General features: G+C 44.4%; 1 protein-coding gene and 1 pseudogene across 1 annotated transcript; both read left to right on the top strand.

The window, feature by feature from the left end:
• Window positions 1-2,077: 2,077 nt before the first annotated feature.
• Window positions 2,078-3,101, top strand: LOC119306594 (annotated as a pseudogene).
• Window positions 3,102-5,660: 2,559 nt separating this feature from the next.
• Window positions 5,661-6,916, top strand: LOC119312502 (protein synthesis inhibitor II-like). The gene has a single exon (XM_037588235.1). It carries the CDS (start codon window positions 5,942-5,944, stop codon window positions 6,779-6,781), a length of 840 nt encoding a protein of 279 aa, XP_037444132.1. The 5' UTR covers window positions 5,661-5,941; the 3' UTR covers window positions 6,782-6,916.
• Window positions 6,917-16,698: the final 9,782 nt, after the last annotated feature.

Here is a 16,698-nt window from a genome sequence, read left to right on the forward strand (position 1 = left end):
AAATAAATCTAGTAATGTTTTGGTTACTTTGCCCGTGAAACACTAATAGTAGTCTGGCATGTCTAGTCCGTAAATTTGCATATAATGTCAATTATGATAATCCACAAAGAGTACTATTATAAACGAACATTTTCGCTGTTGGTCTTCACATATTCCATGTGCCTTTCTAGCTTGTACAATCTGAAACCAGTTGGACAACTGACCTAGTACATGCTATATTTGCTTTCACGGAAGCTAACTGAGTTTTTTGTACAGAATGTACAAGCAAGCATTTCCAGCTATCTTAATGAGGAACTGAATCTAATTGAGTGAATGTTGTGGTTAATTAAAATGCACAGCTTTTTTTTCTAAGTTGACACCTACATGTTAGAATGTGTATATGGTTTTTACCAGTAGAGGGTGTCACTTTTTTTCTTGTGATAACAAGGTTACATGCATCATTTCACGCATGCTCCTGCTAAATAAACAATGGGCAAAATTAAGGAAATCCGAAAATCCTCATCTTCCCATTCCCTTGGGCTTAATTAAGTATAGAATCCAGAGTGCTTCTGGTATATTGTGCGGTGGAGGAGCTGGTCATCACCCTTGCATTTATCATGTCCCTCTGAATATGATCTAGCGGTTCAAGATTTATTCGAGCATTGTAGCTCCTGAGATCCCGTATTACTAGATATGTCCTCCCCACATGTGATGCACATATTAAAGACACAACAGAGGAGTGAATACGCTCAGCTACCCCTGCGAAATGTAAATGCACCCAACAATCCATTGATGATCCGTCAACGCAACGGCCTCCTAGCTGCGTCTCTCGCGACAAAAAATTCGGAGAGATGCTTACGGGCGTGCCACAGCTAGAAGACGACGACGACAGCGATGGATTTTTCCTACTTGCTAAACGCGAGAGAAGCGTGTAGTGGGTGTGTTGTGCAACCGATGCCGCTCTCCGTCTGTGCAGAGCTTATCTTCACACCTTGCTCTGTTCGTCCATGGTTGACGGAAAGACGAGATACGCACTGCGAGAACCGAACTTGGGCAACAAATCAATTATCTCCACCCAACGCCCAAAGCATTTATTGGATCGGTTGGATGTCGCCTGGCCCGTGTATTCATAGAACATTAAATGCAGCCCCATCCCACACCATGGGCGTATAAATTGAGGTATTTGGGAAGCTGCTAATTAAGCCGCCCCGTATTCCCAGATGGCCTATTAAAAGTAGTCATTACGACGCACAGGCGCACATCCTGAATATGGGCTGCGCGTGGCCGCATGTCCCAAAAATCCGCGTCGGTACCGGAACCTGCTACCTTGGCCTCACTGATCATATGCTTCATAATAGAAACTGGAGCCGGGATTGATCGCCTATTTTTCTATAAAACGATTATGCTTGCAGCTTGACACGAGTATTATCCTTCCCAATCACCGCCATGACTTTTGCGCCTTTGATCATGTAGCATGTAGTAACATGTACTCAGAAGTCAAAAGACAGAGCTGGTCCAAGTTAGCATTAAGGACATGTACAATGGTTGATAAAATAATTTTATTTTAAATTTTACATGTAATTTAAAAATGACAAAAAAATGTCTACAATGAGCCATTTTTTAGTCTTATTTTCAATAACTAGCCATTCCTAAAAATATGGTGAGACATATTGTGCTAAGAGATCATATCTTGTCTTTTCTTAAATAAAAAAAGACAAGTCTTTTCTTATGAGTTTTCTCTTCCACTCATCATTTGTCCTACATGACACTTCTAAAATATCATTATTTTACATGCCCTAATAAATCTCGAGCTGCAGATTTCCTATTCAAGTTAACAGCCATGGTTTGGTCAGTGGCCTCCCTCGGTAGAACTAGAAGCATCAAGTTCGAGATACTGCGAGATGCTGCGACCCATTCCAAGCAGAGAAAGTGGGAGGAATCGTTCTTCGCCACAAAAAGGGCATCCACTATCTAGTAATTCCCCGAAGAAAATCAAACCAAATTGCTCTTGGACTTGATAGCTAACAACGCAATGCGCTCGCCTATAAATTGATCGCCAATTCACTCATCCTCTCCCATATCTCACCCCACCCCCTCCCCTCCCCTCGCTACTATATCTATCCATGGCGGCGACACCGGTGATGCCGGCGAAGAGCGTGGACAAGCCGCTCTTCACCGAGACGTTCAATGTCCCGGCCAGCTCCGCCGACTACGTCACCTTCATCAACGGCGTCCGCAACAAGCTCGGTAACCCGGCCACTTCTCCCACAACCGCCCCGTGCTGCCACCGGTCGAGCCCAACGTCGCGCCGAGCAGGTGGTTCCACATCGTGCTCAAGACCTCGCCGGCTAGCACTGGGCTCACGCTCGCCACTCGCGCCGACAACCTCTACTGGGAGGGCTTCAAGAGCAGCGACGACACGTGGTGGGAGCTTACCCCGGGCCTCATCCCCGGCGCCACCTACCTCGGGTTCGGCGGCACCTACCGCGACCTCCTCGGCTACACTGACAAGCTGACCAACGTAGCTCTCGGCCGGCAGCAGATGGCCGACGCGGTGACCGCGCTCTACGGGCGTACCAAGGCCGACAAGACCTCTGGCCCGAAGCAGCAGCAGGCGAGGGAGGCGGTGACGACGCTGCTCCTCATGGTGCACGAGGCCACGCGGTTCCAGACCGTGTCGGGGTTCGTGGCCGGCCTGCTGCACCCCAAGGCGGTGGATAAGAAGAGCGGGAAGATCTCCGACGAGCTAAAGGCCCAGGTGAACGGGTGGCAGGACTTATCCGAAGAGCTGCTGAAGACGGATGCGAAGCCCCCGCCGGGAAAGTCGCCAGCGAAGTTCACGCCGATCGAGAAGATGGGCGTGAGGACGGCGGAGCAGGCGGCCGCCACGCTGGGGATCCTGCTGTTCGTCGAGGTGCCGGGTGGGTTGACGGTGGCCCAGGGGCTGCAGCTGTTTCGTGCGCGTGGGGGAAAATAGTTAGTTTTGCAGGTATATCTGCATGAGTATATTGTATGTATAATTCGAATAAACATGCTACAGAGCGTGGGACTGATATAAATAAATAAATAAACATGTTTCAGAGTGAGTGCATGATATAAATAAATAAATAAACATGTTACAAAGTGGGTGAGTTCATGTTGTATCCAACAATAAAATTGCTATCTCCTTTTTTGCTGTCTTTGCTGTTTCTCCTCTTCCTCCTGTACTCCTTACCTCTTTCCCACCTTTTCTCTTTCACTCCTTCCCTTGTGACCTTGCACCTGGGTGCATTTCACAAGTTTGATGTAACATGTTACTTTCACAGGCTTTTCAGCCTGTTTTGAAATATAAGGTCGGCCTTGAGCCACCTTTTCTTTCAAAACATAAAAATAAAATTGCTATCTAACATATGTTTTTGCTTTAGTGAGTATCCATTGGACAAGAATAAAAAAACATGATCTAGCGCGCTTAGCCCACTGGAACCCACCTTACCCTATTAGTTAGCCCTTCCCATAGTGTTCTCATGCATGGACGAGTAGAGGGTGGCGGGCGCGTCTTTATCTTGCCTCTATTTTATTTTAGAATTTATCTTGAATCTAGTCTTAAAAATTTATCTTGCCCCTAGTTAGACTTGTTTTTAGCGGTTTTCTCTAGTGATATGAAAGAACGACTCGTCTCAAAGGAGCTCATACGAGCCGGGCCAGTCGAGGGTAGTTGGTTCATTTCTAATGTTCTTTTGGTTCCGTTTGTTACTCCTTTTCCATTTTCGATTTTTATTTTTTTATTTTTGGAATATTTTAAGTATATATCTTTAAAAAAATCTTTGACTTAGAAAAGTTCGCCGCGTATTAAAACAATCACGTAATGAGAAAACAATCTTCGCATAATTTGATAAAAACAGTTAATATCACTCAAATAATTGTTCAACATATTTATAAAATGTGACGCGTTGCGTAATATGTTCAGGCTTTTTAAAAAATGTTTATAGAATGTAAAAATTTGGTACCCTAATTTTGCAATAATGTTCATACAAGTAAAAAAAATGTTCATAACACTTACAAAATATATTGCAAATTTGAAATAAACTCATCGTATTTATGGAAAATGTTCAATGTATTAAAAAAATGTTCACTATGTATTTTAAAAAGTTGAGTGTCCATTTGACAAATGTTGAACATATATTAATAAAAATGTTAAAACTTTATTCGGAAAATGTTCAATGTGTATCTGATTTTTTTCAACCTATATAAAAACGTTCAATGTGCATTTGACAAATGTTCAAAATGTATTCAGTTAAAATGTTCAACATGTATGAGAAAAAAATGTTCAATGGCTATCTAAAAATTGGACAACGTGTATACCAAAAATGTTCAACCTGTAGTGAAAACTTGGCACGTATTTGAAAAAATAAATAAATAAGAAAAGAAAAAACAAACAGAGAGAAAGAAAAATGATGAAAACACACAGAAACAAAGAAGAAGAAAAATGCGTGGAAGATTCTAAAACCGGCCGGAAATAGTCCATAGAAGATTTTCAAAAGGGAAAGAGGAAATAAAACCGACATAGCCTCATTTGCTCCTGGTGGAAACTAAGATTGAAAGAAAAAGGTTAAATAGTTCGGAAAAAACTGAAAGTTTTCGGCATCCAAGATGCTTGGGCGGACTAGGAGTGTGCAATATTTCTATGGTCCATATTTCTTTTTGCGACGAGCTCATCGAATGTCATTTTGGATTTAAACAATGGGGTCCAAATCATTGGATGTGTATTGAAGCAAACTAACGGTTATTTTAGCTATGTAATCAAGTTAACCCCCCGTTCAATTTTCTGTACTAGTGATGTTTCAAGTTTCATTGTGTACTTGTCACAATTAGGACTGCCTTGATGTGCGATGTGAGAGTAAAAGAAAGAGGTTACTGCAGGTATGAAGGCACACTACTAGTGTACATGACAGTAATGTGACCGGGGCACGCCACTGATAACCAATTTCCACCCGCCACTGATGACGATTTCCGCGGGGATGGTTGCCTGAACATGTCGCATGTCTTTGTTTTTATTTCTCCCTACCCGAGGCAGAACCTGCTACCTTTGCTCTGCCTGATCATTGGCTTCATAACAGAAAAATAGAGCCGAGAGTGATCCTCCTGTTTCTCTATGAAACATCATGTTTACAGCTCGACACAAGTACAATCCTTCTGGATTACTACTGTGACTTTTGCGCCTTTGATAATGTAACATATACTCAGAATTCCAAAGACAGAACTGATCCCTGCATCACTAAATCGAGACATGACATCCGCAGATTTCTTATTCAAGTTAGTGGTAGAAGGATAGCGCTTAAGATGCTGCGACCGATTAATTCCAAGCTGAGAAAGTGTGATGAACTGATCTTCGGCATAAATAAAGGGATCATCCACTAGTTAATCCCCAGAAGAAAAACATGCCGTCTCCATTCCAGAACGATATTTCTGCGTAGCCGTGCAGTGCTGCAAATCAAACCAAATTGAATCTTGGCATCTCCTTCTTTGGACTAGCTAGCTAGGAAAGCAAGCATATGTAAAAGTGAAGGCGTGTAGGCGTATACATCTAGGTAAGGACGCGTGCATGTTATATAGATCAATAGGGTTGCAATTGGCGGCAGGTTATTTAGTAGGACAGACCCCTAAACCAAGCAATACAAAGATAAGGATCAGCTCCAAAAACGCCTTCGTGTAAGCATACGCACACACATCACGTAGTAGTATTAGGATTGACCTTAAGTCAAGCTATACAAAGATAAGGATCATCTCTGACAACCTGCCTTGTATACAACACACAAGCACAGCATCACGTACAAGTTACATATGACACGTACACGTATACAAAGCCTATCATTTGACAGCATGCACCTGTCGATCGCCTATAAATTCATCTCCAGTTCGTTCATCCTCTTCCATATCTCAACCCCTCTCGCTTGATAGTACGTCTCATCTAAGCCTCGTATCCATGGCGGCAAAGATGGCGAAGAACGTGGACAAGCCGCTCTTCACGGCGACGTTCAACGTCCAGGCCAGCTCTGCCGACTATGTCACCTTCATCAACGGCATCCGCAACAAGCTCCGCAACCCGGGGCACTCCTCCCACAACCGCCCCGTGCTGCCGCCGATCGAGCCCAACGTCCCGCCGAGCAGGTGGTTCCACATCGTGCTCAAGACATCGCCGGCAAGCACCGAGCTCACGCTCGCCACCCGCGCCGACAACCTCTACTGGGAGGGCTTCAAGAGCAGCGACGGCACCTGGTGGGAGCTCACCCCCGGACTCATCCCCGGCGCCACCCACGTTGGGTTCGGCGGCACGTATCGCGACCTCCTCGGCGACACCGACAAGCTGACCAACGTCGCTCTCGGCCGGCAGCAGATGGCGGACGCGGTGACCGCGCTCTACGGGCGCACCAAGGCCGACAAGACCTCCGGCCCGAAGCAGCAGCAGGCGAGGGAGGCGGTGACGACGCTGCTCCTCATGGTGCACGAGGCCACGCGGTTCCAGACCGTGTCGGGGTTCGTGGCTGGAGTGCTGCACCCCAAGGAGAAGAAGAGCGGGAAGATCGGCAATGAGATGAAGGCCCAGGTGAACGGATGGCAGGACCTGTCCGAAGCGCTGCTGAAGACGGACGCGAAGCCCCCGCCGGGAAAGGCGCCAGCAAAGTTCACGCCGATCGAGAAGATGGGCGTGAGGACGGCGGAGCAGGCGGCCGCCACCCTAGGGATCCTGCTGTTCGTCCAGGTGCCCGGTGGGATGACGGTGGCCCAGGCGCTGGAGCTGTTTCATAAGAGTGGGGGGAAATAGGTAGTAGTTGTGCAGGTATATCTGCATGGGTATTGTACAAGTCGAATAAACATGTCACAGAGTGACTGAATGATATAAATAAATAAATGTCACAGAGTCAGTGAATGATATGAATAAATAAACATGTCTAGTTTATATTGGGTCCAACCATAGAATTGCTATCCAACATATGTTTTGCATATGCACATATCAGAAGCGCGAACTATGTTCATCCTTTTAGACTCCCAGGGGCTCATTTGGTTGTTGGGGTGAAAAAACCATGGGCAGTAAACTCCCCTAGGGGATTTCCCTGCTCATATGAGATCCTCCTCATGCCATGTGAAATATCCCATTGCCATTTGGGCACCAAGGGAGAGTGAAGAGAGTGAAGGGAGAAGAGCAGAAGAACAGAGCGCCAAGGCGACTCAGATCACAAGAAAAGAGACGAGGGGAGCCCGGGAGAATTCTCCTGGAGTGCGGAGGTCGGAGCGAGCGGCCCGGGGATTTCGGGAGGATCGGGCCGAGAAAGCCCTTTCCACGATGTTACCAAATGGATCGCCTGAAAATCCGGGGTGTAGATTGCAGGCGGGTTTCTCGCCCGAGGAAAGGACAGGTATCCTGGCAGCAATGCTACATTCACGGACTAATACGGGGGGTTTACGAAGTGTTTGTGACTTGTTAGATGTTGATTGGATTAAGGGGGAGGAAGAGGCCCCACCCACCTGAAAATCGGGAGGGTGAAAAAGAATTAGAAGGAAGGGTCCGTAATGCCCCCGTAATGAGCCCGTGCGTTTAGCATTTTTGGTATCCCGGGGGATCCATGGTAACCAACTAGTGTACCACAAATTCCCCTCCAGAAAATCTACATATTTTAGTACTTTTTGGCCAGAAAATTCTCACACTTACATACACGGTTATATTGTTTTTCTTTATTTAAAAGGGAGGAAAGCCCCACATAATAATGCATGCAGCCAATTTATTAACCAAAAGTATGCAAACGGAGTCTAAGGGCCAGTACTGGCTCACAAAAGGAGCACAAGAACAGTAAAGATAAAAAGATGCCACAGCTGGCGAAAAAACAAGTTAAGATGAGTAAACACCTAGCCTATTATTAGTTCGCCATTTAAATTGGTTGGAGATAACCCGTGCTACCGTCTCCCAATGGTTGCACCCAGTAACCAAAAGCCCCCTAGAGTCCGCATGAGTGAGTAACGACCACGTACGGATCCAAGCAGTGGCTATGTGGATAACCTGCAAAAGTTGATAAAGTTTTTTCCATTAAAGATCATATCACCTTTGCAGTTTCATATAGCCCAAAACAGTGCACATATCCCTATCTGAATATGTCCTGCAATATTTGAATCCGCTCCATTTAGCCATGTCCCAAATAACGTGTTACTAATTGAAGGATTAATGTTGAAGTCTATATGTATCGTACGCCATACAAGTTTGGCTTATATTGTGCCATTTCAATATTTTATTTGTCGATTTTATGTTTATATACAGTTGGTATTCATTGAATAGGTGGATTTCCTGGGAGAGAAGGTGCAAAGCTTCAAGGCCAGACCCCACAAGGAGTTGATGACTCAGTATAGCAACCCTGACGAGACCGGGACAGTACCCCGCCGGAGACAGGGACAACGCGGTTGTTCTAGTGCCACTGGTTCCTGCGAGGGCGAGGGTTCACATGTTCGGGGTGCTTTTTTACAATCCACATGTTTGGAGGTGTTAAGGGCATCTCCAACCACGACCCGTAAATTTTCTCCTGCATTCGTCTGGGACAGGGGGAAGGGGCAGTACGTGGACATGGATGCAGGAGGGGGCCATCCAACGCTGCCCGAAGACATTTCAACCCGCATTTCAACTAGCTGGACGAAATTCATGTACACCGGCTCCAGGGTGGACAGCGCTGTCATAAAGGCCAGTGGGAGTGTCGGTGCTGGTTGCGGACGTCCGGCAATGCCACTGTGGCGGCCCTAGACGTACAACGACAGCAACAGAGGTGGAGTGTGCAGATGCAAAGCAAGGGGGAGAAGGGCGCGGAGTGGAAGGAAATGAAACCGAGAGGGTGATTGGGTGGGCCGGGGGTGTCGGTTTCCTACATGGCTGCTGCTGGTTTGAACTTTTTTTATTAACTTGAACAAAAATATCTGTATTTCGAAAAATGTTGACGAATTTGAAAATGTTTCTGGATTTTAGAAACTGTTCATTAATTTGAAAAAAGTGATCACAAGTTTGAAAAAATGTTTCCTCATTTTTGAAAATGTTCCTGAATTTCACAAAATGTCCCTGCATTTTAGAGAATGTTCAAAAAATTAAAATATGGGGCATATTCCTTTTATGCTTTTACTCCTACATTTTATACGAAATTGTAAAAAATGTTAAAAAAATAGAGAAAAGAAAAAAGGAAAGAAAAATAAAATGGGAAGCTTATAGAAAAAACATAAAAGGAAAAAAAGGGTCTATGAAGGTTCTAGTACTTTTCTATAAACGGGGAACACACTAAAAACCTCGAACTGGGCTGGCACAATATAGTGCCTACAATTGCGTGAGGGTGTGCCTTTGCTCGCTAACTGTTGACCTATGCTGGGATTCAGAATTATCGTCTTTATCTTGCCTCTAGTGAGATTTTTTTTCTTGAGAATTCTCGCCCAACTTTATTGGTGAATCAAAATATTCTAGTGAGATGGAAGAAAAACTCGTCACAAGGGAGTTCATGGCGGCCGGCCAGTCCGGAGTTGTTGGTTTGGTTCATTCATTCCTTTTATTCATTTGGTTTCGTCTTTTTACTTTTACTTTTTTCCTTACTTATTTTTATTTATTTTTGAAAATATTTGACTTAATTTCAAAAAAATCACTGTGCATTACAAGTTATGGAGGTGATGTGGAAGGTACTCGACCAATTCATCGCCTGAAGATGAAGGAACTCAAGTGCAATACAGCCGCGGAGCAGGCGCTCCATGTCATCCTTTGGGATGCGGACGACAACGAGTTCGAGGTGCTTCAGTCGTGGTAGAAAAAGAGCGGGCGCGTCATTAAGGGGGATGGCAGTTGATGAACTTGGCGAGGCGCAGCGTGGGTGCGAAGCGGAGCACGGATGTTGGCAGCGAGTGCATATGCCCATTATTAAAAATGAGCTTCTCGAGCTGATCTATGGCGGGGGATCGTAATCACTCGTCAAGCTTGGCTCGGTCCTTCCCATTGGAACGGAACTTGCCCGTGATAAGGTCTCTGATTGGGCCATGGTGACTGCCGAGGATCGAGGAGAATGCATCCAAGCTTTTGTGATAGCCATGGCAGAGCTCGTCAGCGTCGAGGTGGTCGACAGGGCTGAGGAGCCTTAGGGGCGCCACCGCCAGGAAAGGGCGGCTGTCCTTGCCCCATATTTGATTGGGGGGAGGAATATGATGACTCTCAACATATCATCGGGGATGTTTTTGATGAAGTCTAGGTCTACTGGAGTCGCTTGCGGTTCTTTCTCGACCCGCCTCCGTTTGTTGGCAGCCTCGTTCTCCACCTCGGCGGCAGCGATGGAAACCTCTATCTCCATATTCACGCCATGCTCCGGTGCACATTGAGGACTGAGAGCGGCGTCGAGGATGCGGGTGGAGAGAGAGATTGTGTGTGGCAAGGATGGGGGGTGCGGCCGCTCGGGCGCGCCATTAATACAGACCAGTGGGAGTGAGCCGGGTGGCGGTCAAAGGTTGTCTCGCTTCCTGATGAGCCTGCGCGGCGGACTTCTAGCATTCCTATACCATCATTTCACAGAGCGAGGCGGACGCGCCATTAATATGGAGGAGTGGGAGCAAGGTGGGCGGCGGTCAAAGGGCTGGCTCGCCTCCCAGTGAGCCTGCGTGGCGAACTACTGCCACGCCTACCGTCGTTTCACTCAACTACTAGCACGCCCCATACGGTGAGTGCGTACCAAACACGCGCATGAATTAGATAGTGGTAGTGATTTTAGTTGCAAAAATTAGATAGTGCTAGTGATTTTTAGCTGCATATTTTGACAAATCGCATTGTCTCTTGGCTTAGCGCCGAAGTCTGGCTTTAATTTGCATACCGTATTCAATCTGAACCGTTAGCGTTGAAGAGATGCACAAATCCTGTGTTAAACAGCTCGCACGCTTCCCGGTGAGCCTCTCGGTCAGCCTACGCACCGGACTGCACTCGCACGCCTCCCGTTCAGTCAAGCAGCTGTCCGCACGGCACCTCCTGTAGCCATTAAAACCAAGACACGTGGCATCATGTAAATGCTTAAGAGAACGCACACGATTTGAATTATACAAACGTTTGAGATATTAAAGTGGCAGCTATTTGTTTCAAAATGCCTTTGTTGGCTGTTATTCGAGTGCATCTTCTCTCAAAATGGACACCAAAAACACCACAGCATGTCAGTGCCATTACATGATAGTATGCCAAGTTCCATGAATTTCAGACGAGTTTTGAATTTAGTAGAATTTAGAAACAAAGTATCTCAATGTTTTGCCGGCAATCAACGGTGCCCTGGTGTTTGAAATTCATTCCCATTTCTTGCATGAGACCTAAGCATGCACCCAAGGACACAGATTTGATTTTTCAACCAATTTATATGCATTGAAGCATGTGCATGTAGTTCAAACTTGAATTATGCACATAAATGCATCGAACACACAATTAATGCATAAAAATGTCCAAACGAACCTCAAAAATCCCAAAAATTAACACAACACTCCTGTTGTTCTCTGTTGAGACTAGAAAATTTTTGAAAGCAATAAGAGGCAGCAGATATTGTTTCGTCCCCTAAGGTGGGACGTTCCCTACTGAAACCATCAGGCTTGTTGTGAGAAGCTCTGGTTTGTGAGAAGCTTATACCCAAACCTGCCCCAAATGGGACAAAAAAATTACCACGGCATGTTGATGCCGCTCCATGATAGCATGCCAAGTTTCATGAATTTCATATGAGTTTTGGATTTACTAGAATTTAAAAACAAGGAATCTCAATGTCTGCAGCCGAGTGACGGTGGCAGGGTGTTTGACATTCGTTCCCATTTCCTGCATGGGACCTAAGCATGCAACCAAGGACACAGATTTGAATTTTCAACCAATTTATATGCATTAGAGCATGTGCCTATAGTTCAAATTTGAATTATGCACATGAATGCATAGAAAACTCAGTTAATGCATAAAAATGTCCAAACAAACCCCGAAAATCCCAAAAATTGACACAACACTCGTGTTGTTCTATGTTGACACTAGAAATTTTTTGAAAGCAATAAGAGGCAGCGGATACCGTTTCATCCCCAAAGGTGGGACGTTTCCTACCGAAACCATCAGGCTTGTTGTGAGAAGCTCTGGTTTGTGAGAAGCATATCTCCAAACCGGCCCCAAATGGGACAAAAATATTACCACGGCATGTTGTTGCCGCTCCATGATAGCATGCCAAGTTTCATGAATTTCAGACGAGTTTTGCATTTACTAGAATCTAAAAACTAGGTATCTCAAAGTTTGCGGCCGAGTGACGGTGGCAGGGTGTTTGATATTCATTCTCATTTCTTGCATGGGACCTAATTAAGCATGCAACCAAGGACATAAATTTGGATTTTCAACCAATTTATATGCATTAGAGCATCTGCGTGTAGTTCATATTTGAAATATGCACATGAACACATAGAATTAGTTAATGTATAAAAATGTCCAAGCGAACACCCAAAAATCCCAAAAATTGACACAAACACTCCTGTTGTTCTATGTTGACACTAGGAAAAAAAGTTGAAATCAAGAAGAGGCAATGGATTTCGTTTTGTCCAGAAAGGTGAAACATTCCCTACCAAAACCATCGGGCTTGTTGTGAGAAGCTCTGTTTTGTGAGAAGCATATCCCCAAACCTGCCCCAAATGGGACAAAAAAATTACCACGACATGTTGATGCCGCTCCATGACAGCATGCCAAGTTTCATGAATTTTAGACGAGCTTTGGATTCACTAGAATTTAAAAACCAGGTATCTCAATGTTTGCGGCTGACTGATGGTGGCAGGGTGTTTGACATTTGTTCCCATTTCTTGCATGGGACCTAATAAGCATGCAACCAAGGACACAGATTTGAATTTCCAACTAATTTATATGCATTAGAGCATGTGCATGTAGTTCAAATTTGAATTATGCACATGAATGCATAGAAACTCAGTTAATGTATAAAAATGTCCAAGCGAACCCCCAAAAATCCCAAAAATTGACACAATACTCCTGTTGTTCTATGTTGACAATAGGAAAAAAAATGAAATCGAGAAGAGGCAATGGATATCGTTTCATCCAGAAAGGTGAAACGTTCCCTACCGAAACCATCGGGCTTGTTGTGAGAAGCTCTGGTTTGTGAGAAGCATATCCCCAAACCTGCCCAAATGGGACAAAAAATTTACCACGGCATGTTGATGCCGCTCCATTACAGCATGCCAAGTTTCATGGATTTCAGACGAACTTTGGATTTACTAGAATTTAAAAACTAGGTATCTCAATGTTTGCGTCCGAGTGACGGTGGTAGGGTGTTTGACATTCGTTCCCATTTCTTGCATGGGACCTAATAAGCATGCAACCAAGGACACATATTTGAATTTTCAACTAATTTATATGCATTAGAGCATGTGCATGTAGTTCAAATTTGAATTATGCACATGAATGCATAGAAAACTCAGTTAATGTATAAAAATGTCCAAGCGAACCCCGAAAAATCCCAAAAATTGACACAACACTCCTGTTGTTCTATGTTGACACTAAGAAAAAAATTTGAAATCGAGAAGATGCAACGGATATCATTTCGTCCAGAAAGGTGAAACGTTCCCTACCGAAACCATCATACTTTTTGTGAGAGAAGCTATGGTTTGCGAGAAGCTTATACCATAACCTGGCCTAAATGGGACAATATTTTTTTACCCCAGCATCTTGATATTGTTCCATGATAGCATGCCAAGGTTCATGAATTTCTGACGAGTTTTCTATTTTCTAGAATTACAAAAGCAAGCACCTCAACATTTGCCGGAGACCCACGGTGCCGTGGTGTTTGAAATTCATCCCCATTTCTTGAATGGGACATAAGCATCAACCCAAGGAAACATATATCATTTTACAACCCATTTTGGTGCACCGGAGCATGTGCATGTGGTTTCATTTTGAATTGTGCACCTGAAATGCCTAGAAAACCAAGTTACCGTATAAAAATATCCAAACGAACCCTGAATAATTCCAAATTTTTTGACGACGCACCTATAGTTGCATGTTCACTACAGATAGAAGTTCTCGCAAATCAAACACCATCCTTTGGAGCTGTGACCCCATTGTGTAATTTAAATCAAGATGAAAAATCAAGTAGATCTCACACGGTTTATTATCACCAACTGTGTGAGATGCAGTACAAAATATCCTGGAGCACCGTCGGTATATAGTACACCTATGGCTTACTCGAGAAGGTTCGTTGGCTACAGTCCACAGCCCGCTCTGAATAAGGGGCCATGTCTGATGACACTTTGCGCGCCAGTTTTTTCGCTGAAGCGATTCCAAATTTTTGGCTTCCGCGGAAATATCTACCTTCCCGCCCCCTCCACCTTACCAAAAGCCACATTTTCCCCGTTTCCTTCTTCCTTTCCAAGTTGAAACCTTCACTCCTTGGTTGCAGCGCCGCCTCCTCGCCGGCGACCCTCCTTCATGCTGCTCGGCCTCGCCTATCCAGGCAGGTAATCCAGACCCGAACCCCATCCACCTCCTCCTTCCACATCGCACATGCCTCGACCGTCGGCGCGAGCGCGACACCTTCCACCAAAATCACCGACCCCTCCACCAAATAAGTGTCGTCCTAAGCCATGGTGTATGCAGTATAGCCAGCATCTCAAGGAGCATTTGGCAGCGGACAAGCAAATCACGACCGCACGCGCGGATGAGGTCATGATGGCTGCCATTCGTGCCAACCTCCAGATCTTGGAGGAGCACCTCGTCGTCGAGTCCACCATCAACGCCTCGCACACCGACGTCGTGGCGCGGCTGGCTGCTTTGAACGACAGTTCATGGCGTTTTCTCGAGGCCACCGTCGGTGCCTTTGACGAAGACTACCAGGTGTTTTCTCGGCGTGCACGTGCTTACCTCATCTCGAGAGCTAGCAGGTTGGTTCCCGGAGCGGCTCAGGCAACTCACCACTACAACGAGGGCACCCACGATGCGGAGGACTCGCCCTCTTCCATGTCCAAGGAGCCAATCGTCATTGATATCTCCGACAATGAGTAGTTTGTCTTATTAGCTCACTATAAGGACCCATGTTCACTTTGCTAGCTATTGCCTTTCCTTAACAAATTCTAGTGAATTGTGCTATCTACTTTTACCATGCAATCTTCTGCTCTAGTGTATATGTTTTATATGTCATGCAATGTGGTGTTCAGTTAACTGTTTGGTTCAATTCTGCAAATGTGATGTTCAATTCTTTAGGATGCAATTTTCCAAGTTGTCAAGCATGCTTGGTTTGGTTAACTGTTTGATCTTCTATTAGGAGTATATTATATTGTGCATTATGGTGCTCAGTTGACGTTTGGTTCATTTGTTGTGGTGTTTAGTTAACTGTTTGGTTCAATTCTTGAATGCAATGTTCAATTATTGTGTGTGCATTCTGTTATTGTATACCATGTGAGAAATAAATTGAATTTGGCTGTTCTAAATACATGAGAAACAAATACAGTTGCTATATTTACAAGTTGTTAAGCATGCTTGGTTTGGTTAACTGTCTGATCTTCTATTAGGAGTATGTTATATTATGCAATGTGGTGCTCAGTTAACATTTGGTTCATTTGTTGTGGTGTTTATTTAACTGTTTGGTTCAATTCTGCAATGCGATGTTCAATTATTGTGTGTGCATTCTGTTATTGTATACCATGTGAGAAATCAATCGAATTTGGGTGTACTAAATACATGAGAAACAAATACAATTGCTATATTTCCAAGTTGTTAAGCATGCCTGGTTTGGTTAACTATCTGATCTTCTATTAGGAGTATGTTATATTTGTGCAATGTGGTGCTCGGTTAACGGTTGGTTCCTTTGTTGTGGTGTTTAGTTAACTGTTTGGTTCAATTCGGCAATGCGATGTTCAATTGTTGTGGCTGCATTCTGTTATTGTATGCTATTATACCTTGTCTTTTTTATTTCTTTGCCCCATTTCTAGTATAGAGAAGATATTTATGCACATCCTTGTTTTCAGGCCTTTCCAAAACAGTTCACTGATGATTACCTCTCAAACCACCTGTATGGACGGTCAATCATCCACAGGCGCTGGCCTAAAGTTGCAAAGACCTTCAACACCAATGAAGGCTCAATATTCGCCTTCCGCTTCCGCAGTTTTCCCGATGAGATGCATTTGTCTATGTATCATCTATGATGCTAATTTCGAAAGGTTCTAGATGTTGCATGTGAAACTTGGTGCTGGTGCTGTTGTGTAACGGGGTATCTGAGTGCTGAAGTTATATCATGTTGTACTCTAATGTATTTCAATTATGAAATCATGCTTCCTTAATATGGGAATGAAATATAATATGTGTTTAATATGAATGTCAATTAGATTAATAAATGGATTATTAATAATAAGGAAATTAGCCTGCTAATTGGTTTTTGCTATTGCAAACGGTTATTGAGGAAATACCGTGGGCGATGACCTAAGGCAACGCACACAGTTTCTAGCAATAAACCATGTTGGATCGATGAGCAATCACACACAACATTCTCTTCAAAACTGTTTGCGTTAGGCCACCTTGAGCAAACGTTTACCACATAAAAGCTGTGTGTGATGGAAAGCATTTGCCACACAGTTTATTATACGCACCATGTGTGATGCATTCATGGCAAACTATAAAATTATTAGTATTGTGTGCGATGGGAAGGCCATCACAAACGATTTAACGGGGGAAATTATGTGTGATGTACCTACGAA

The sequence above is a fragment of the Triticum dicoccoides genome, chromosome 5B (genome assembly GCF_002162155.2).
Source record: "Triticum dicoccoides isolate Atlit2015 ecotype Zavitan chromosome 5B, WEW_v2.0, whole genome shotgun sequence".
Classification (NCBI taxonomy): domain Eukaryota; kingdom Viridiplantae; phylum Streptophyta; class Magnoliopsida; order Poales; family Poaceae; genus Triticum; species Triticum dicoccoides.

Coding starts and splice junctions, on each gene's coding strand:
- LOC119312502 (XM_037588235.1), top strand. CDS start 5,942: ATGGCGGCAAAGATGGCGAAGAACGTGGACAAGCCGCTCTTCACGGCG.